The 23,718-nt window shown below is 42.9% G+C and overlaps 1 protein-coding gene across 2 annotated transcripts in view; it reads left to right on the forward strand.

Moving 5' to 3' along the window:
• Positions 1-3,780: 3,780 nt before the first annotated feature.
• LOC145343721 (transmembrane protein 263) overlaps positions 3,781-23,718 on the forward strand; it is a 200,761-nt gene continuing 180,823 nt past the window's right edge. The window contains exons 1-2 of one of the 2 annotated variants that reach the window (XR_013886787.1): positions 3,781-3,908; positions 7,040-7,553. Coding sequence is in view for 1 of the 2 variants with exons in the window: in XM_080189959.1 (XP_080046085.1) it covers positions 3,903-3,908; positions 21,379-21,487 (115 nt within the window). In the remaining variant the exon portion in view is untranslated. Of the gene's footprint in view, positions 3,909-7,039; positions 7,554-21,378; positions 21,488-23,718 lie in introns of those variants that run through there. The other variant, XM_080189959.1, reaches the window with a different exon arrangement.

Here is a 23,718-nt window from a genome sequence, read left to right on the forward strand (position 1 = left end):
TTGTACGTTTCAATAAGGTCTCCTCTTAGCCGCCTTCTTTCCAACGAAAACAACCCCAAATCCCTCAGTCTCTCCTCATAGGACCTTCCCTCCATACCAAGCAACATCCTGGTAAACCTCCTCTGCACCCTCTCCAATGCCTCCACATCCTTCCTATAATGTGGGGACCAGAACTGTACACAATACTCCAAGTGCGGCCGCACCAGAGTTTTGTACAGTTGCAACATGATGTTGCGGCTCCTAAATTCAATCCCCCTACCAATAAACGCCAAGACACCGTATGCCTTCCTAACAACCTTATTGACTTGATTTCCAACTTTCAGGGATCTATGCACATATACACCTAGATCCCTCTGTTCGTCAACACTATTCAGAGTCCTACCGTTAGCCCTATACTCTACACATCTATTATTCCTGCCAAAGTGAATTACCTCACACTTTTCCGCATTAAACTCCATCTGCCACCTCTCGGCCCAGCTCTGCAACTTGTCCAAGTCTCTCTGTAAACTATGAATCCCCTCTTCACTATCTACCACTCCTCTGACTTTGGTGTCATCAGCAAATTTACTAATCCATCCTTCCATACCCTCATCCAGATCATTTATAAAAATTACAAACAGCAGTGGCCCCAAAACAGATCCCTGAGGCACACCACTTGTAACCGAACTCCATGACGAATACTTTCCATCAACCACCACCCTCTGTCTTCTATCAGCTAGCCAATTCCTGATCCAATTAATTAAATCACCCTCAATCCCATACATCTGCATTTTCTGCAGAAGCCTTCCATGGTGAACCTTATCAAATGCCTTACTAAAGTCCATATATACCACGTCAACTGCCTTACCCCCATCTACATCTTTGGTCACTTTTTCAAAAAACTCAATAAGGTTAGTAAGGCATGACCTACCCTTCACAAAACCGTGCTGACTATCTCCAATCAATTCATTACTCTCTAAATAACTATAAATCCTATCCCTAATAATTTTTTCTACTACTTTGCCCACAACAGAAGTAAGACTCACCGGTCTATAATTCCCGGGGAAGCCTCTGTTCCCCTTCTTAAACAATGGGACAACATTCGCTATCCTCCAGTCTTCTGGCACTATACCTGTGACCAACGACGACCTGAAGATCAGAGCCAGAGGCTCTGCAATCGCCCCTCTTGCCTCCCAGAGAAGCCTAGGGTAAATCCCGTCTGGCCCAGGGGACTTATCTATCTTCAAACCCTCAAGAATATCTAGCACATCCTCCTTATCTACTGCAATACTATCCAGTTTACAACCCTGTAACCCAGTGCCCTCCACAACTACATTTACGTCTCCCTGCGTGAATACAGAAGAGAAATATTTGTTCAGTGCCTCTCCAATCTCTTCCGGTTCCACACATAACTTCCCACTGCTGTCTCTGACTGGCCCTAATCTTGCCCTAACCAATCTTTTATTCTTAACATATCTAAAGAAAGCCTTAGGATTCTCCTTAATCCTATCAGCCAAAGTCTTCTCGTGTCCTCTTTTAGCTCTTCTTAACTCACTCTTTAACTCCCTCCTGGCTAATCTATAGCTTTCCAGTGCACTACCTGAGCCCTCAAGCCTCATCGTGACATAAGCCTCCTTTTTCCTTTTAACCAGCGAATCAACTTTTTTAGTGCACCACGGTTCCCTAGCTCAACCATTTCCTCCTTGCCTGACAGGGACATACTTATCAAGGACTCGCAGTAGCTGCTCCTTGAATAAACTCCACATTTCGGATGTTCCAAGCCCCTGTAGTTTCCTAGTCCAACCTATGCTCCCTAATTCTCTCCTAATAGCCTCATAATTACCCTTCCCCCAGCTATAACTACTGCCCCGAGGTTCATGCCTATCCCTTTCCATCACTAAGGTGAATGTAACTGAATTGTGGTCACTATCACCAAAACTAAGGTGAATGTAACCGAATTGTGGTCACTATCACCAAAAGGCAAAAGCAAAGCTTTTGAAGGCAAAGCTTTCCAGATAGGATCGCAGAGGGGCACCAGGGGTAAATCAATAGTGTGGAGGAGCTGCAAGAATTTGGGATTTTGGATGAGGGAATGTGATGCTAATTAGATAATGGTGAAGGAAGAGAATACTGATTGGGACAAGTGAGCAGACTGCATACTGATTGGGTGAGGTATAAGGTGATGACTGCTGCAGATTGGAGGTAGAGGAGAGGCTAATGGCTGGTTGGGTGGGAGAGGGTTGAATGCCGATTGGGTAGGAGTGGGCTGAGTGCTGAATGGATGGGGAGGAAGTGAATACTAATTGGATGAGGGAGGGTTGAATGTTGATAGGATGGGGAGTGGACAATGTTGATTGGATAGGGACAAGCTAAATGCTTATTGGTGGCACGGGCCTAAATGCTGATTGGGCAAGAGGGGTTGGATACGAAATGGGTCAGAGAAAGTTTGAATGCTGATTGGATGGGTGTTGGGGAGCTAGTGAAAGAGTTGAATATTGATTAGGTGGAGGAGCTGAATGTTGAATGGTAGGGAGAGAGCAGAATGCTGATTGAATGGGGAGGCTGCTAAATGCTGATTGGGTGGCAGGAGTTAAATGCTGATAGATAGGGAAAGGCTGAATACAGATTGTGTGGGGAGGGGGTTGAATGTTGATTGGATGGGGAGGAAAGTGAACGCGTGAAGGGGTCAGACTACTGATTGAGTGGGTGATTGGAGCTGAATGGTGATTGGGTTGGGAGGAGGGTTGACTGCTGATTTGGTGGGGAGAGGAGTGAATGCAGATTGGGGAAGAGGGGTGACTGCTAATTGGATGGGGGAGGCTGAGTGCTGATTGGATGGAGGATGGGAGTGAATGCTGATTGGGTGGGGAGGGAGTGAATGCTGATTGGGTGAGGGAGGGGTGACTGCTGATTGGATGATGGGAGGGTTAATGCTGATTGGTTGTGGAGGGGGTGAATGCTGATTGGTTGGGGAGGGGATAATGCTGATCGGGAAAAGGGCAGTCTGCTAATTGTGTGAGGGGGCGGAATGGTGATAGGGAGCTGAATGTTCATTGGGTGGGGAGGGTTTGAATGTTGATTGGGTGAGGAGGGGGTGAATGCCGATTGGGTGAGGAGGGGGTGAATGCCGATTGGGTGAGGAGGGGGTGAATGCCGATTGGGTGAAGAGGGGGTGAATGTTGATTGGGTGGTGGGAGCTGGGGGGCGGAGCTGAGGTGGGGCCGGGGCTGTGGTGGAGGGCGGGGCTGTAGTGGGAACCGGGGGGCAGGGCAGCCGTAGGCGTGGAGGAGGGAGCGGTGGGAGCCGGGGAGGGCCTGCGTAGGGGGCGGGGCTATGGTGGGAGGCAGGGGCGAGGCCGTGGTGGAGGCGGGGCTAGATGGGAGCCGGGGGCGGGGCCATGGTGGGGGCGGGGCTATGGTGTGGTCCGGGGAGCAGGGCTGAGGCGCAGGTGGGAGCCGGGGGGCGGGGCTGTGGTGCAGCGGCGGCGGGGCGGGAGGCGGTAGGAGCCAGTGGGCGGGGCTGTGTTGGGAGGCGGGGCTGGGATGGGCGCTGGGGGCGGGGCTGTGGCGGGAGGCGGATTTGTGGTGCGAGGCGGGGCTATGGCGGGAGGGGGCGGGGCTGTGGTGGGAGGGGCGGGGCTATGTTGGGGCGGGGGCGGGGCTGTGGGGGGAGGCAAGGGGCGGGGCTATGGCGGCAGGTGTAGCACTGGTGGGAGGCGGGGCTGTTGTTGGAGCCGGGGGAGGGGCTGTGGCGGGGGCGGGGTAGCGGTGGGAGCGGGGGGGCGGGGCCGGGGATGTGCTGCCCCTGGCGTCAGTTCCTGTCGGCGCGGCTCGGGCTCTGATGCGGGCGGCTGTCGCTGCGGCCGAGTGACGGAGCTGGCGTCAGGTAGAGGCCGGGAGGGAGGCGGCCTGCCCGGGACCACCATGAAGGTGAGAGGAAGCAGTGGCTCTCCCCGGCCTCTCCATCCTCATTTCCCCCACCCCCCCCCCCGCTCACACCCACCCTGACCCCGCGCCCCCCTCACTCCCAGGCCGGCCGGCCGGAGGCTGTGTGTGTGCGAGTAGGCCCGGGACCCCCTTCCCTTCCCCATTGAGCCCGGGCCAGGCAGCACTGTCTCCAACTGTCGGGCTTGCTGTGAGGATAAACTCGAAGATTCTGTGCTGGACTTTCTGGAACATTCCATCATTTATTCCTTGTCTGTAACATTACATTTAAAACTGGCTAAAACATTCTCCTTTAACCTGGACAGAGAGGCTTTCCCGCTTTGTAAGCCCTCAGTTTGACTGCTAGAAAGAGCCCAGGAAAGTTATTGAGACAGTCTGTCTTCCGGTAATTTTTAGGTTGGTAAATGTGGCCAAATTATAGCTGAAGATGTTGAATCTCATTCATTCGTGTCATATGTAGGCTTACATTAACAGCAATGGAGTTACTGTGAAAACTCCTGAGTCACCACACTCTGGCATCTGTTCGGGTACATTGAGAGAGAATTTAGTATAGCCAGTGCACCTAACCAGCATGTCTTTCAGACTGTGGGAGGAAACTGGAGCGCCCAGAGGAAACCCATGGGAAGATTGTGCGGAGTCTGCACTATGACCCAAGACTGGGAATTGAACCCGATCCCTGGTGCTGTGAGGCAACAATGCTAACCATTGTGCTGTCCTATCCTTAGAGAGGCTTTTTCCCTTTGCAAACCCTCAGTTTGAGTGTCAGAGCACAGTAAAGTTGTTTTAAAAAATCCTTTGTCAGATTTAAGTTTATAAACATGACCCAAATGCAGGTGAAGAGTTTATTGAAGTAAAGCTGCATTTTGCTTTGTGAAAAGTGGTGCTGGAACCAAATGTTCAAATATAAATGAAGCCTAATATCTTCATTTGCTTGCTATTGTGAAATGCACTTTTTTAACTGAAATGTAATGTAAAATTTTAGCTAAACATTTGATTGTATGTATTTATCTGTCACCTTATGTCCCCATGCTTCACCTTTTAAAATTCAATACTTTGCTCATGGTATCCTTGTGATTTTAAAGAGCAGCTTTAACCTAAGCATGAAGAACTATACACTGAACCATCAGCAAATTCATTAAAGTTTCTTTGGAACAATGGCTAGAACAAGGAATGTTTGAGTTGAACCCTCGACACAGCTGCTCCTGGGGAAATCACGTCCCAATGTACAAAAATCTGTGTCAGTGAAAGGATAACAATGGTCTTTCCGCAATATATTTCAATTGCATGTACGTTTTCAGCAAGAGGAATAATGGACAAAAACAATGGAATAAAAAGAGTTGTTGTGGATGACCATTTCTCGCAGACAAATCTGATGGTCTTAAGGATCTTCTAGAATACTTGATTGTTTCATAACTCTCACCAAGCCTATTCTACAATCTGTCTCTGTTACACCAATGCCTCAAATGTAAAATTCTTATCTTTGTGTTTGCATCAGTTCCTGGTCTTCCCATCTTTGCAAGCTTATTCTGAGAACTCTGCATTAGGTTTCATACATCCCTATCATTGACTGTGTGCGGCATCTCCAGCTGCCTTGGCCTTTGTGGTTCCTTGTAAACATCTCTCCTTTACCTCCTTTTTAGATGTTCCTTAAAGTGTACCTTCTTGACCAAACTTTTAGTCATTCCTCATAATGTTGTCTTGTTTGACCCTTGTCAATATTTTTCTGATTATTCTCCTTTAATGGCAAGCTTTACTATTTCACAGATACGTTATTAGTGCGAGTTGTTGCATTTGCTCATGGGCCCCAGGATGAAAGGTTTTATTTGAAACTGTTCTTGTTTGTAAGCAGCAGAAGTACTTCAAATGTTGCCTCACCATTTATAAGATTTTTGCTAAGTGTTCTTTCTATTACTATCATGCGATTGCTATAATGAAAGACTCCAGTTAGCTTTTAAAAAAATGCATACTGAACCTTTTGTCACTGTGCTTCCCTTCAGGAACACTGTTTTAAACATATTGAGCTGAGACTCTGGCTTTATGGAAGGTCCTTGCTGTCCCCAGTGGTTCTCATCCACATTCCCTGGGGTCCCTTTGTCTATATGTGTCATTAGCAAACTTCAGTGATTCTGGAGCTTGCCCCATGAATAAATGGACATTGTTCTTGCATTCTTTGTCCACTGTCCTGGATCACACAGTAAAATAGTGCTTTGAAACAAGACTAGATCTTGAGCTTTAAGAAAGCTAAACCACAGAAGAAAATTACAACTGAGTATCTGAGAATTCTGTGTTTCTGCAAAGCATGTAATTCAGTGGGAAAGTTGTGGCTGACTGCTTTGAATGCAAACTTGGATGAGATATTTCCTGTGATTGTTGACACTGTAGGGAAACTCAACAGTTGCCCCATTCTACAAGGGAAAACCTTCTAGCTCCAAAGAGCACTGAATGGAAGTTCAGAATTCAGATAAAGGTGTTATAGTTCAACTTTTCAACTGCAGAGAAAGCAATCAACTGATTTGCTTTTGTTAGACTCAAAGCAAATGAGCATTTACCCCAAAATTACATTGCAGTGGGATCACTGCCTGAAAAGACATTTGCTGCATCTGGAGAGGCAGTGAGACCAGGTACAAAGATGTCGAGGAGTATCTAACAGACAAAATAATCAATGGTGGTCATGTAATATTTGTGCTGTGCTTTTAATATTAACCTCAACTTCCATTGCTATTAACTCTGAAGCCCAGCTGAGTAACAAAACATTCGTTAAGGTTTATATCTTGTAAATGGTCATTTGCTGTAACGGTGACTACACATGAAGTTCTTCCTCATCCAGGGCACTGCTTTTGTGCACATTGCACCTTTTCCTTCTGCAACAGAATCATCGAGTATATTTTCTCCGTATAGTCCTGGGAAATGAAAGGGCTTGATCGTCTATTGATCGCGGAGGAAGGAATTTAGCACCAGTTGCTGTCTCACTTCCCCTCCACAACAGCAAAAGAAGAAACGTTAGAATTATATATATGGAAGAAGGCCACCAAGCCCATCGGGGCTGTTGGCCTTTTTGAAAAAGCTATCCAATTATCCCATTCATTCCCCATGTCCTTTTCGTTTGTCATGTGCAGATCTGGTCCTATTGAAGTAATTTTGGACAGAGCCTGAGGTCGTTGAAGTTTGGGGTATCGATGACTGGATGGAATGTCTGTGGAACTCTACTACTGTGTGAAGCATTGAGCAGCAGTGGCCCAAATTCCAAGCTGATGTCACTGCTGCTGAATTACGAGCTGTGACTTGCCCCCAAAGTAGAGAGAATGCACAATATTGGATAAACATCAATGACTGGCTTCAGGCCTCAAGGCTGAAGATATTGGTTGCTGATCAGGATGATGTAACTGCTTACAGTCTGGAAGCAGGTAATCTACTGGAAAAGATTCTCCAGATCATTGGAACTGTTGCACAGAAAAACACAATGGATGTGTACCCACAGATATCATGCTCATCTTGCAATATTTGCCTGGGTTACCTGAAGGTTTGTTCCTCATGTCATATCCTGTAACTGTTTGCCCTTACCTTGATTTATAAATCACTTTTAGCCATGTAATATTCAAAAATAAATAAACGCAATCTTTTTTACCCAAAGATCTGCTGCTGAATATTTGAATAGTTGTGTTCTAGTCTGATTTACTTCAGGAAGACAGGATACAAGTAATCTAGGCAAGCTCAGCTACTATTTCTAGGGGACAAAATTTGACCCAGTTACACCTGTTTACAAGCAGAAACTGTTGGAAAGAAGTCCCAGTTGGGAGGCCAAACTCCTGTGCTCCCATGGTGTCAACTGCCTAGCACCATGCTGGTTTGGGCTCTGTTTTTAAAATGTATGTAAGAGGTCTAATGTCTGTTTAAAGACCCAAATTATAAATACAAGCAGCAAATACTGGGCCTGTGCGTTCAGAATTATCTGGTCTGTGAGTGGCCTGACCCAAGGTCAGGACTGTGCTCCAAGCTTCATCTGTTTCCCTTTCAGAAATCATTCCCTTCCAATTCCTGCTTGGCTGCACCTCCTCTTTCCCTTCCACCCCAGGATTTGACTTGGAGGTGCAATGCTGAGATTCTGTCTGCATTTGCTCCTCCTCCATATGTTATCTCTGTGATTACAACTGATGTCCTCAGCTTGCTGATACTGCACAGATGAGGCAAGTGGACCATTTTGCCATGTTCCTACTGCCAATCTCATGTGGAGTCTTTATTTCTGTATGAAATGTGTACTCCAAAATAGTCTGTCTTGTGCTTTCTTGGGAAGGTAATCTTTTTTTTAAAAAAAAGGTTCTGAAGATGAAAGGTACAACTTTGGGTTTGAATCGTTGAAATTTTCAGTTCCAGCGTTAGTTCTGTACATGTTGCTTGCAGTTTAAAATTATTATTATGTAAGGAATTCAAAAGCAAGGTTGATTCTCATGTTGCCTGTAAGGTAACACTTTCCTGCCTAATGTTTTTAGACAGTTGAGTTTATGGTACAGATTTTAATTGTTGATTTGGTGCTTAACAGATTTTGTAAAAGAAGGTAGGACTGACTATCCTGATGTGCAGTATTATGGCTCAGGTCAGAAACTCCAGTGTTTTATGGAGCCCGCCTGGATCATAAGTTTTGCACCTTGAATTTGGCTAGGACAAGCATGATAGGTTTTATGTCAGGTATGATTCAAATGACTCACTAGGGAGGTTTAATAAACAATGTTTATTTAAGAATATAGTTAGCGTGTATAATAAGAATAGTAATAACTGTTATCAATTACAAACAAAACAACCACAATGTAAACCCTTAACAAATATATCTAGGCTGTTCCAATCAAACCAGTCCCATAAACAAAACCATTCCACTAGTTTAAAACAGCAAAGGTTAATGCTCACATGGTACTGGAACTGAGTCCTTTGAATGAATGTGGCAGTTCTCTTGATAAGCTCAGAACGGTTTGAAGTCAGGACAGCTTCCCAGATACTAGGGAGAGACTCTGGTCAAACCACCAGCAGCAGATTTTTTATACTCCAGAAAAACTTGTAGCTAACCAGCAGAATTTCCGAAACCAGAGAGAGAGAAAGACTGCTTTCCAGCTTGCTGCCCCTTCCAAATTAAACACTGCTGCCAGCCAGAAACGGAAAATGAAACCTTGGATCCCCTAGGAAGGAAAAAAACTGACTAGAACCCATGACTTTCCTCTCCATTCAGGGCCATCAAACAACCCAGAGTAAAAATAAACCCAATGTAAACATTGAAGAAGCAATAAAAGGATTACTACAGACAGCCTGACAACGAGAGCTACAGAGAACTTGATTTTAAAACAACTCTTAAAGGTACACTAAATCACAGGAATATGTAAACTCCCAAGTGCTTGTATATTGGTAACAAAATTAACCAGACCTTTGGCAGGTTAGACTTGTAAAGGAATATTTGGTTACATGTGCAGCTACAAAAGATAATTTAATGTTTGGCATGTAGTGGCTGGAAAATTATTCCAAAAACTGCATCCATTTAGAGTGATTGTATAAATGTTTTTAAATCATGCAGAGTTGGGGTAATAAAATTAAAACCTAGGGGTGTGTTGGAATATATTGAAATTACTTCATCTTCTCAATGTGAAAAATTTGAAAATTGTAGACAATACCAGAGTCAATGCTTTTTCAACCCTTACAAGCTGAATTTAAACTGCAAACAGAATGTATTGAAGAATTGTGTTGGTGTAGGGGGTAATGTACTAGCATCAATAACAGCTTGGAATCCTAATAGGAAGCAGAGTACAGATAAATGCGTCTTTCTTTGGATTGACAAGATGCATTTAGTGGTGGGTCCTCAACCTTTTGCCATGAATATTCATGATTTTGATGAAAGGACTATGTATGATAACTAAATTTGCCAAACAGTAGGAAATTAAATTCTCAGGAGGTGATCGATATTCTGCAAAAAGGGTATAGACTGATTAAGTGAGTGGACAAAAATCTAGCTGGTGGAGGTAACTGGGTAAATGTATTCTTCACTTTGGCAGGAAGAAAAGAAGAGCAGTATACTGTTTGAACAGAGATTGCAAAACCTGGTGGTACAGAAGGAGCTGGGTGTCCTAGTCAATGAATCACAGCATTAGTATGCAGGTACAGTAAGTGATTAGGAAGGCAAATGAGATGTTGACGTCTGTTGCCAAATGGATGGAATATAGTGTAGACTCAAACCAAATGACCACCTTTCGCACTGTAGGTTTTTAATGTGTTCTAATATAAGAAGGTTGTCTTGCAACTGTACAAGGCCTTGGGAAGACCACAACTGGAGTACTGTGTATAGTTTTGGTCTTAACTGAAAAAATATGTAACTGTTTTAGAAACAATTCATTCCTAGGGTGAAGGCTTTGTATGAAGAAAAGTTGAACCAGTTGCTCTGTACCCATTGAAGGTTAGAATGTGAGGTAACCTTATTGAAACATTCAAGATCTTGAGAGGCCACAATTGCACTTGCATCTTGCTTCCAAGGAGCCAGGTTCGATTCCAGCCTTGGGTGACTGTTGGCGTGGAGTTTGCACATTCTCCTCGTGTCTGCATGGGTTTCCTCCAGGTGCTCTGGTTTCCACAGTACAGAGATGTGCAGGTTAGGTGGATTGGCCATGCTCAATTGTCCCTTAGCCACCCAAGGTTAGGATGATTGGTGAAGTAAATGCATGGGGTTATGGGGATGGTGCTGGTTAAGATACTCTTTTGGAGAGTCAGTGCAAACTCAGCCTATTGGATGCCTCCTGCACTGTAGAGATTCTATGATAAGGTGGGTCACTGGAGAGTGTTCCCTGTTGTGGGAGAGACAAAAAGTAGGGGAGTCGGTTTAAGAATTAGAGGTCACCCATTTCAAGCAAAGATGAGCAGAAATGTTTTCTGACATTAGTCTGGAATTCTCTTTCCAGAAAAGTGTGGAGGCTAAGTTTTTAATTTTATTCAAGGCTGGGTTAGATTTTTGACGGACAAGGGAGTCTGGGTTATAGGAGACAGGCAGGAAAATGGAGACCATAACCACATCAGCCACAGTCGTTGAACGGTGAAGCAGGTTCAAAGGGCCAAATTCTCTTAAGTTGTATTTTCCTGAGGTTACTTTTGGAACTGCACGTTTCACCTGTTGGTCAACACCTCTCCCTCTGCTCTCATCCCCAAATCCTAGAGCTGTACCTTTTACCTTCTAAATGTTTTTTGAATCTCATTTCTAAGTACATGAGTACACATTTTGAAATATAAAGGCATCAAATTGAATAAATATAGTAGCCTTTATTGGGTTTTGAATGTTGAGGTGTATATGACATTCAAGAAGAGTAGGAAGCCTGGAAAGATGGTAGAATAGCACTGATCAAGAATGGCATTCGTTCAGGAAGTCATTAGTTGGGTGGTGATTAGTAGTTGTAGGGGAAAGAAGTCACTAGTGAGAGTGGTCTACCGGCTCCTTGACAGCCACAGTGTGGGACAAAGTATAAAAGAAGAAATATTGGGTGCTTATGATAAAGGAAGGGCAATGATCATGAATGACTTCAATCAACATGTAAACTAGAAAAATTCAGATTGGCCATAGTAGCCTAGATGAGTTCTTTTGAGTGTTTCTTAGAACAGCAGATTCTGGAACCAACCAGAGAACAGGTTATTTTCAACTTAGTATTGTATAATGTGACAGGATCAATTAATGATCCCAGAGTAAAGGCATCCCTAGATAGAGACCACAATATACTTGAATTTGGCATTCAAAAAGGGAGAAAAATGGGTCTAAGATTAATATTTTAAACTTAAATAAGGACAACTATGTGGGCATGAAAGCAGAGCTGGATTGTAATAACAAAATACCTGTCCAAGCAGCTGGTGAAGTAATTATTTACAGGAGAGAAAGACTATATGCAAGGAACATTTAACAAGACAGCATCACCATCAAAATTAGCATTAGGGTCGATATTCTGCAAAAAGGGTAGAGACAGATTAAGTGAGTGGACAAAAATCTAGCTGGTGGAGGTAACTGGGTAACTTGTTGACAGAATTGTTGCTTCACCTAGTTCAAAGCCTCATTGAAGCATCTTCCAAAGCCACCTTTGGTATTTCCTCAGGAGAATACGCAAAGAGCTAACAAGACGTCCAAACTCAGAATGCATTTATCACAATAATTTACCATTCCCAGGCAGGATTTTAGGTCTAGTATTTCTGCGAGCAGATGCTTTCATTTTGGCCTTTCCTTTCTCTTCCAAGGGATACAATCCCTTGGCATCCACCTTATACCCCAAGTTAGCCACTCTACTGACCTGAGAGGTACATTTTCCCTTCTGAAACACACTCCAGCATTCATGAACCTTTTTAATACCTCTTCCAAATCGGCTAAGTGCTCCTCTTTGGTGGAACTGGTAATCAGCATATCATTGAAATAAGTTGCAACTCCGGGTAATCACTGTAATAAATTTTCCATTATGCGATTAAAAAAATCTCGCACTGCAAGGCCTTGAGTGTTGATTGTGACATACCTGCAAGGTAACTCATCCAAATCGAACTGCAATAAGTGTGATTTAGCTCCAGTTTAGTAAGTACCAAGCTGCCGGATAATTTTGGCATCATGATCCTCGATTTTTCAGTATGGGTATGTCTAATTTGGCCACCAGATGATGGTTAGTTTGTAATCAAATGTGGACCGATTTGTCTGCTTTGACAGGAGCAATGATACGAGCGGCATACTCTGCAAGGCACATTCTTCTTAAGAAGCCCAGATCTTCGAGGTGTTTAAAGTTCTGCTTATACCTTGTCTAACATGGGATAAGAGACTGATCTTGCTCGGTAGTACTTAGCGTGGCTTCAGTGTCTCTGCATATCTTAGCCTGGAGCCCCTTCATTTTTACTAGGCTATATTCAGTTGACTTCACACAATCCCCACTCACCAACTGTGAATATGTCCAGTGTACCACAATATGTTGGAGCCAGTCCTGTCTGACAATGACAATAAACAGGAGCTGGGTGGACTGTTGTCTGTATGCAATTGGAGCCACCTTGGTCCTCCTAATTTTAAGTGCCTTTCCTGACTGTGGTGTCTTCCATCCTCATTTGTTGGACCCTATCCTGTAAGTAATGGTAAGTTTCTCCTTGCTGATGGTTGCTGAAGCTCAGGTATTTTTCAAAGTATGTCTATTCACTAGCAATACCGCTGTTATTGAGGCCACTTTGACCATGTCTGTGTAGTTCAATGTCAGTAACAAGTCTCACAACTCCAGGTTGAAGTCCAACAGGTTTATTTGGTAGCAAAAGCCACTAGCTTTTGGAGCGTTTGCTGTTCCTTCACCAGGTGAGTGAGAGTTCTGTTTACAAACAGGGCATATAAAGACACAACTCAATTTACAAAATAATGGTTGGAATCTGAGTCTTTACAGGTAATCAAGTCTCAAAGGTACAGACATTGAGAGTGGAGAGAGCATTAAACACAAGTTGAAGAGATGTATATTGTCCCTAGGCAGGACAGTTAGTGAGATTTTTGCAGGCTTAAGCAAGTTGTAGGGGTTACAGATGGTGTGATATGAACCCAAGATCCCGGTTGAGGCCATCCTCGTGTGTGGAACTTGGCCATCAATCTCTGCTCAGCGACTCTGTGCTGTCGTATGTCGTGAAGGCTGTCTTGGACATCGTTTACCTGAAGATCAGAGGCCGAATGCCAGTGACCAATGAAGTGTTCCCCAACAAGAAGAGAGCACTCTTGCCTGGTGGTTGTCAAACGGTGTTCATTCATCTGCTGTCGTAGTGTCTGCACGGTCTCCCCAATGTGCCATGCCTCGGGACATTCTTTCCTGCAACGTATCAGGTAGACAATGTTCGCCGAGTATGTACTGTGTACCTGATGGATGGTGTTCTTGTGAGATGATGGCATCCATGTCGATGATCTGGCATGTCTTGCAGAGGTTGCTGAGGCAGGGTTGTTGTGATGTTGTGGTCACTGTTCTCCTGAAGGCTGAGTAGTGCTGCGGACAATGGTTTGTTTGAGGTTGTGCGGTTGTTTGAAGGCAAGAAGTGGGGGTGTGGGGATGGCCTTGGCGAGATGTTCGTCTTCATCAATGACATGTTGAAGTTTCTGGAGAAGATGTAGCTGCTCCGCTCCAGGGAAGTACTGGACAACAAAGGGTACTCTGTCCACCTGTCCTCAGTTCAATGTCAACACATTTTGCTTGGGCGACTGGCACTCCTTCATACTGGACCAATGCTGGCTCTTGTCCCTTTCCTGAACTGAATAGGCTTTGTTTGTTTCGACATTTATGCATTAGGTGACCTCTTCTATTGCACCTGAAACACTCTGCATCCCGAAACCTGCACATCTCTAGGCATGGTATTCCCACATCTAAAACATCTGTCAAAAATTCTTGATTGAAATAATTTTCTAATTGTCTCCCTTCCTTTGCTTGACCAGGCACACACTACTCCAGTGATGCCGCTGCAGCTACTTGTGGCCCCTCTTGTCAGCTGGCAGACTTCATCTTCAGGCATGCTTTGCAATTCTTAAACGCCTTTTTTTTGTACTTTCCATGGACAAAGCTATTTCTACAGCTTTTCGAGCAAGGAATGCAGAAACATCTATTTTTTGGGGTTTATTAAAACAAAGTAGATTAGTTTAAAATAGGAACCACAGTTATCACAATGTGCCTCATTTGTAAACTAAACAAAGGTATTGTTTGTATAAGCACATTTATTTTCATTTTTGATCAAATTTTATAGATATAAACTGTATTTTTGTATTTTCTTGAGTTTTGTCTAACCAGCAATTTACCCCTTGGCATAGTGGGAAATAAGTTTAGTTAGATCACATTCTTTTGGAACAATGAAACGTCGAGCCTATACCTATTAGGGAGAAACCAGGCAGTACAAGTTACAAATGTTTTTGAAAATGAATAGAAAGCTTCAGCTTCCAGCTGCAATGAATAGATGCATTTAGCTTCCACTGATAAGGGACAGAAAACATAAAGATGACTCCCTTGTTCCCAGGATTGCAGATGTAAGGAGTGGCCATTGAACCTACCGGATTTACGTAGGGAGGGTAATTAGGCAATGGGAGGGTAAGGGGGGGGTGGATAGAACCTCTGGGTTTGGTTGACCAGTGAATTCCTAATTGTGCTGGAAGGTAGCATGCCGTTGACCAAGGTAAATAAGGTATTAATGTAATTGGATCATTCAGCCTGACTGACAACTTAGATGGGAAGATCGAATCTTCAGAAATGTTTGTGCTGATGTGATGAAACATCAGACCGAGGTTGGAATCCCTTGAATATCTCTCCCCAATACGTATTGGTCAAATAAAAAACGTATTTAACTGCATCACAAGCCTTTGCGTTAGCTGGAATGCCTGAGAAAATCCCCTTTTAAGTTAAGCTCTGACTCAGCTAGCAATTTCTTTTGGATAGCTGCATTATTTATCCCACATACTAGCCTATCCTGTAACGTATCATTTCAGAGATGTTCCAAGTTCTCAGTATTCTGCCAGTTTCCTTAATCTTGCAATGAAATCCACACTCCTGTCAAAATAAATTTATATCATTGGCAAATGATAGAGGGCTTCGGGTGGTAATAGTTTCTGAAGAACTCAGTGAATGATTTTGAATCAGGAGCCTCTGGGTAGCTCAAACTTACTGCACTGTGGGCACTGCAAGCTGTTAGCAAGATAATCCTCTGCTTCTGCTCCCCCTCTAGTGGGCAGCATAGCACAGTGGTTAGCACTGCTGCTTCACAGCACCATGGTCCCAGGTTCAATTCTCCCCTTTCACGGACTATGTGGAGTTTGCACATTCTCCCTGTGTCTGCGTGGGTTTCCTCCGGGTGCTCTGGTTTCCTCCCACAGTCCAAAGATGTGCAGGTTAGGTTGATTGGCCATGCTAAATTGACTCTTGTGTCGGGGCATTAGCAGGTAAATGGATAAGGAAATAGGGCCTGGGTGGGATTGTGGTCGGTACAGATTCGATGGGCCAAATGGCCTCCTCCTGTACTGTAGGGAATCTATGTTGTTGGCTCTGAAAACATGCCGCGTTTTCATTGATTCCAGTCTTCATTTGCATCAAATGAGCTTACCAAAAATGACAGACAATTTGCAGTGGAAAACACTTCTTTTCTTGCAGTCTGCAATCAATGCTGGATCCCACCCTCGTCTCCAATGTAATAATGAACCTCTGGTGTCTAAGCAGCTGGTGAAGTAACAACTACTTATTTACAGGGAGAAGAGGCTATTTACAACAAACTTTTGCAGCAAGACAACAGCACTATTAAAACTAACGTAACGTGTTGTCCAGCTCCCAATGTGGCTCTTAAAGCCCACTCTGCAGCTCCAAATTGCATTTTGCTGTTTCATAGGTCACGGAGACATGTGGCCTAAGAGGTCACAGTAACATCCTTTCCCCTTCAGATTCATTGTGACCTAAAGATCCTCACATCAATACCTCAGTCCTTCAGGGGACTCCTGATTACATAGAAAGCTACAGAGTATCACTGGTAGGGACAGCACAGTGCTTAGTACTGCTGCCTCATAGCACCAGGGACCCAGATTCGATTCCTGGTTTGGGTTCCTGTCTGTGTGGCATCTGCATGTTCTCCCTGTGTCTACAAGGTTTCCTCCGGGTGCTCCAGTTTCCTAACGCAGTTCGAAAGACGTGCAATTAAGTTGGCCATGCTAAATTCTTCCTCTGTACCCAAACAGGTGCCAGAGTGTGACAACTAGGAGATTTTTGCAGTAACTTAATTGCAATGTTAATGTAACCCTACTTGTGACACTAATAAATAAACACAAACTAGGATAAAAGAAACATTCCCACAATAACTGTATATTGAGAGGTGGAGGAGAGAGAGGAAATTGACGTTTTAATCATTAATGAAGCTCTACTGAGTAAACTGATGAAGCTTCAGACTGAAAAGTATCCGGGATCTGATGGGATTTATCTTCGAGTCTTAAAAGAGGTGGCGAATGAAATAGTAGATGTGTTGATAGTTTTCCAAAAAGTGTTAAATTCTGGCAAGGTTTCATCAGACTGGAAAAGCAACAAATATAAGCCATCTATTTAAGAAGGGAGGGGGAGGCAGAAAGTAAAACAAATACACCAGTCAGCTATAGCTGGGCAATGAGACAAGCTCAAGGTAATTGGGAAGAATGCATGCTTTATAAAAAGGGAATCCCGTTCAACCAATTTTTTGGAGTTCTTTGAAGAAGTAATGTACTGTGGGTAGGCGGGAGACTGTAGATGTACTGTACTTGGATTTTCAGAAAGTATTCCACGTTACTCTGAATTGAAGATTGGTTGGTGGAAAACAGTATACGTACATGTCTGATTGGCAAGATGTGGAGTGGAATTCCGCAGGCGTCTGTGCTGGGGTCTGATTTTTTTTAAACAGTTTATATCAATGACTTGGATGAGGGGAGCAGGTGCATGGTAAATTTGCCAACAACATAGTGATAGGTAGGAAAGTCTGTTGTGAAGAAGACATAGTTTGCAGATAGATATGAATCATAGAATCCCTAATCTGCAGAAGGAGGCTGTTTTGGCCCATTGAGCCTGCACTGACGCCAGTCCCACTCAGGCCCCATCCCTGTAAACCCCTGTACTCCCAATGCAAATATATCCCTCAAGTCAGCAGACCAAAACTGTACACCATACTCCAGGTATGTGCTCACCAATGCACTCTGCAGCTGCAACAAGATTTCCATATTTTAAACTCCAACCCCTTTGCACTTAAGACCTGCATTCCTTTTAATTTCCTATTTGCAATACCTGCATGCTAACTTTGATTCATTTAAAAATACACCTAGATCCCTCTGTATTGCAGCATTTTGCTATCTTTATTTAAATAATCTTTTGTTCTTCCTGCCAAAGTACACAACCTCAGATTTTCCTCCATTGAACCATCTGCCATTTTTATTTGTGCACTCTCAACCTATCTATATCCCTATTCAGAGACACTCTGCATCCTCACCGCAAATTAAATTTGACATCATCCTTAACATCCTTAGTTGCGTGGTGGCACAGTGGTTAGCGCTGCTGCCTCACAGCACCAGGGACGTGGGTTCGATTCCTCGCTTGGGTCACCGTCTGTGTGGAGTTTGCATTGCTTTCCTCCAGTTTTCTCTCACAATCTGAAAGACGTGCTGGTTAGATGCATTGGCCATACTAAATTCTCAGTGTACCCGAACAGGTGTCAGTGTGTGGCGACTAGGGGATTTGCACAGTAGTTTCATTGCAGTGTTAATGTAAGCTTACTTGTGACTAAGAAATAACTTTAATTAGCCACTGATGATGCATCTTTCTAATCGTAATATACTTTGGAGACTTATGACACAGCTCCTTATATATCTGTCGTTGTAGCTAGCTCTGCCTCCATACCAGTTTCAGACCCACATTTCTCACCTCAAATGAATTCTGTTATAGTTTGATCACTCTTAACTAGAGGGCTGTTTACTGAGGTCATTCAATTAATCCTGTCTCATTAAACATTAGCAGATGCAAAATAGTGTGCTCCCTGCTTGGTTCCAGAACGTATTGTCCTCGGAACCTGTCTCAAATATGAATATAGAACATAGAACACTACAGCACAAACAGGCCCTTCGGCCCACGAGTTGCGCCGATCACATCAACACCTATCTATAACCCCCAATCCCATAAAACCCCATATACTCATCCAGAAGTCTTTTAAAAGACCCCAGCGAGTTCGCCTCCACCACCACTGACGGCAGCCGATTCCATTCACTCACCACCCTCTGAGTGAAAAACTTACCCCTAACGTCACTTCTGTACTTTCCTCCCCGCACCTTAAACCTGTGTCCTCTCGTAGCGACCATTTCAACCCGGGGAAATAGCCTCTGAGAATCCACCCTATCTATTCCTCTCAACATTTTATAAACCTCTATCAGGTCGCCTCTCAACCTACGTCTCTCCAGGGAAAAGAGATCCAGTTCCCTCAACCTAACTTCATAAGGCATGCCTCCCAGTCCAGGCAACATCCTTGTAAATCTCCTCTGTACCCTTTCAATAGCTTCTACGTCTTTCCTATAGTGAGGCGACCAGAACTGCGCACAGTACTCCAAATGAGGCCTGACAAGGGTCTTATAAAGTTGTAGCATTACCTCCCGACTCCTAAACTCAATCCCTCGATTTATGAAGGCCAGTACATCATACGCCTTCTTGACCACCTCTTCCACCTGCGAGGCCGATTTAAGAGTCCTGTGGACCCAGACCCCAAGATCCTTCTGCTCCTCAACACTACCAAGACTCCTGCCCTTGATAGTGTACTCGTTCATCCCGTTGGTTCTGCCAACGGGATGAACGAGTGAATTCATATGCTATGAATTCACTCTCCAGGCTACTTTTGTCATTTTGATTCATCCAATCTGAATGAAGATTAAAATCTCCCACAAGTATCGCTGTACTCTTATCCTTATTATTTCTTGATTTACTATTTCCCTTCAGTATAGCTATTGGCATAGGGCTATTAACCACTCTAGCCACTGAATTTCCTTTCTATCTCTTCACGTGAACTGATTTTATATTTTGATTCTTTGAAACACAATACTGATATTGATTGCACTTTTTATTTAAAGAGAAATCCTACCTATTGACAAAATCATAGAATCCCATCAGTATAGAAGGATGCCGTTTGGCCCACCAAGTCTGTACTGACCACAGTCGGGCCCCATTTTGATTTGATTTATTATTGTCACAAGTATTAACATAGTGAAACATATTGTTTCTTGCATGCTACGCAGGCAAAGCATACTGTTCATACAGAAGGAAATGCAAGAGTGCAGAATGTAGTATTACAGTCTCAGCCAGGGTGTAATGAAAGATCAGCTTAGTGTAAGGTAAGTCCATTCAAAAGTCTGATGGCAGCAGGGAAGAAGCTGTTCTTGAGTTGGTTGGTACGTGACCTCAAACTTTTGTATCATTTTCCCGATGGAAGAAGGTGGAAGAGAGAATGTCGGGGGTGTGTACGATTATCCTATTCCCGTAACCCCACACTAGGGTAAATTTAGCATGGCCAATCAACCTAACCCGCACATCTTTGGACTGTGGGAGGAAACCCACAGGGAGAAAGTGCAAACACCCTACAGACAGTCGCCTGAGGCCGGAATTGAACCTTGGATCCCTGGTACTGAGAGGCAGCAGTGCTAACCACTGTGCTGCACTTTAACTTTTAACTTTTTTCCTGGACTTCTGAGATATCAAGTACCCTTGAATGTTTAGGTTTCAGCCATGGTCATTTTGCGGCCATATCTCAATGACTCTCCTATCATACTCATTTATCTTTATTTGTGCTACCAATGCATCCATCTGATTAAGGGCATGGAATGCCCTGCCTGTAACAGTAGTGGACTCACCAACATTAAGGCCATTTAAATGGTCATTGGATAAACATATGGATGATGTTGGCCTAGTGTAGGTTGGATGGGCTTTAGATTGGTTTCACAGGTCAGCGCAACATCGAGGGCCGAAAAGCCTTTACTGCGCTATAATATTCTATGTTCTTTGCTGTGTCATTCAGAGAAAGAGCCTTTCTTTGTCCCATTTTTTTCTGCTCTGACCATATTTGCTGGTGCATTCTGTATATGCTTTGCCTCTTCCTACACACTCAGGTTGTAAGTAACGCTATTGTCACTCTGCCCTATTGCCACAATGTTGTGATCAGTTTGTTAATCTAGTTCTCGCTCTCGTCCACACAAGTTGCAAGACTGTTGAACCTGTTGGACATTTGGAAAGGCCAAAGCCCTTCCATTGCTGCTTTCTAGACTCTCTTCGCATATAATCACAGCCTCCTCCTGCTGCTGAGCATAGACCAAATCAAGTGCTGAACCCAGGTCTGTGAATGTCTCCATGATGTGGAGATACCAGCTTTCAGGAAAGCTTGTGAGTTTACTATCAAATAAATCGGTTGGACTTAAACCTGATGTTGTCAGACTTCTTACAATGTCTCTGTGTCCAGATATCTTTCCCCCCACCTCCCTATTGCATGGTAGTGTCTAAAAATCAGACTCCAATTTAACTCTGAGCTGAAAGTATGTTAAGAACCCTGACCTGTAACCTGCAGGATGAAAAGCAGTGCCATGTGCTGTACAAATTAAAATCTCTGCTGCATTGAGTGCTAATTTTGTGATGTAAGTTTTTAATCCTGTAGATGTGGGTGCCAGCTACAAACACACACAACCACTTGCTTCTCTTCATTAGAATGTGAATTCTGTTGGATATTGATGCTGAGAATTTTCTTTTTCTGTAGTGACTTAAGTCTGTCCCCACCCATTCTGAGGCCCAATCTCTTTTTCTCCCAGAAGTATTCATATTGGGAAATCGTGGAAATCTGGCATTTCATTAAAAATGATTATGGGGTAATAGGGAAAAAGCTTCTGTAATTCTGTTCAATCTGACATGCTTCTAATTATTAATGCTGTATCATATTTTTCCTTTACTTCAAACAGGGGCCAGATAGACAAGGTCAAATAACTGAAAGCCTGACAGATCTGACAACTGTGAAAGACAACACTTACGAAGATGTGCCCCCTTATCTTAAAGAGGAGCCCCCAGAAGGTACTATTTCACTACCCTTTGGAGGAATGTTGAATAAAATAAATCTACTGGAGCAAAAGATGAGAAGGAATATTGGTACACATAACTGAAGTCACAAACCTTGGGTATGTGACCCCTGAGGGCATCCTGTAACTCAGAGGTCACATACAGCCCATCTGGCTCCTGAGTGCGGCCCTTGCACGTGATTTTCATCCGCATATTTTTTTCCTACTGGCGTAACTGAAATGTGAGACACCTAAAATAAGGGCAAGTGAGGTGCATGTTGATTGCATACAACGCTGACTGCGCTCCCTCTGCACCCTAAATGTAAAAATTTATTTTGTTTTTATAGTTAGAAGTTGATCGTTCTATAAATATATAAATGGTTAAGTATTTTTTCTAATTTGTTTTGAAATATTTGGTGTGTATTTAATTTTATTCATGGGGTCATGGTTGGCAAACATGCCAGATTGCAAACTTGCAGTCCACTGAGATGGAGGAGGGCCACTTATGTAGCCCATTCACTAACCTAGGTTTCCCATTATAATTAACCCTACTGTTTATTTTGCAGAAGGATTCATGTGACAAAGCAGTCTTCGATTAATACCCCAGTAGCAATAGCTAAGAAGTTGCACAGTTGAGTCTGAGTGCATTATCTACTTTGGTTGCAATGAGAAAACAGCGGTGTTTTTCTGATTTGAACAGAAGGAAAATTGTATGCTAATTTTCAGTAGTTTTTTGAGTTTTGTAATAAAGGTGTGTTTTGTAGCAAGGAAGATTTGACACTGGGAACTTTGAGGATTTTTTTGCAGGTTAGAACGGTTTTGTTTCCATGGTTTCATGACTTGATCTAGATATACAAGAACACTGAACTAAAATGAGTTTGATCACCATTGAAATCAAATGTTACTATTTAAGATATGATATTTTGGTTCTCCAGACTATAGGTCATATTCATTAAGGTCTAGTGTGCAAAAATATTATTGCTATCCAAATCTGGATTGATTGCTTAGTAGGTAGAAACCACTTCCCATTATTACAAGCTTTGGTATCAACTCAACCAAATTAATTTGAAAGGCTTATTAATGAATGCAGAGAAATATTTGAAGGAAATAGTGGAAATCCTAGAATTAAGTTGATAAAACTTTTCTCCCTAGAGAAGGCCTTTGTTGTTTTCCTATGAAATGTTGATAGATGCATTTCGGATTTTCTTTTTCTTCCTAATTGAACTTCCAAGGGTAACTTGGATTTGTCTTGGGGAACGATGCCACCACTTTGTATGCTGTGTTATAATGTCATACACAAGAGGTTGTGGACTGAAATTCCACGAATCATTACAAATGCTTATGTTAAGGTTACCAAGAGTCAGCCAGGCTCAGAATCAGTAAAATTGATTAAATATTGCATACTTTCTGTAATTGAGAAGAAGACCTGAATTGATGGTTTAAAAATATTACAGTATTCTTTTTTTCTACTGCTAAGATTGTGAATGTACCTCTTTTATAGTCAAGTCATAGTTTTATGGTATTCTGCTTTCTGAAGTCTTGGAGATCATCTCATATGACTGTTCCAGTTAGCAAAGTACTGTATCACGATACTGTTTGATCCTTGGGTCATGTTATATCACTGCATACTATATCCTCCATTTTGTAGGAGTGTGATCTTTAGCACAAAGCACAACAAAAATACATGTATAAAATCTTTAAAAAAAAATCATGTAATGGTTTACATGTGATTTTAGTGCAATTGCAAATTTAAAACCTTTTTAGTCTTAATTGTTTCTGTCAGCTTTGTTAGAGTTTTGCAATGATGTCTTATTTTTGCTTGCAAGTTTTTAATGGTTTTATAAGTTTTAATGGTCAGTTAGTGATTGTTTTAATGACCATAATGTTTAAACATTAATCTTTCGTTGAGATGTTCAAGCTTATTTTGTTCAAGACTATGGAAATTTGTTTAACTGCACCATCTCTCTTATGTTACACAATTTAATATTTTTGTTTTTGCTTATGTCTTAATTGCTAGTTCCAAATTTTCTATTGTGCAATTGAATTGAACTTTTCTGATGCTCTGTCAATGGGCATCATGAATATAATTATCAAACATAAGAAAGGTGCATGTATTTACTGAATGGATTTGGATCTAGTTATGTTTTAGCTGTGCATGTGCTTGTTAATGAGCAGAAAAATAAGTCTTCAGCTGGGCAAAAACGATACCATCCTGATTAAACAAGATGTAAAGCCAGTCAAAGACAA

This window comes from Carcharhinus amblyrhynchos, chromosome 6, assembly GCF_965287045.1.
Source record: "Carcharhinus amblyrhynchos chromosome 6, sCarAmb.v2.hapA, whole genome shotgun sequence".
Classification (NCBI taxonomy): Eukaryota; Metazoa; Chordata; class Chondrichthyes; order Carcharhiniformes; family Carcharhinidae; genus Carcharhinus; species Carcharhinus amblyrhynchos.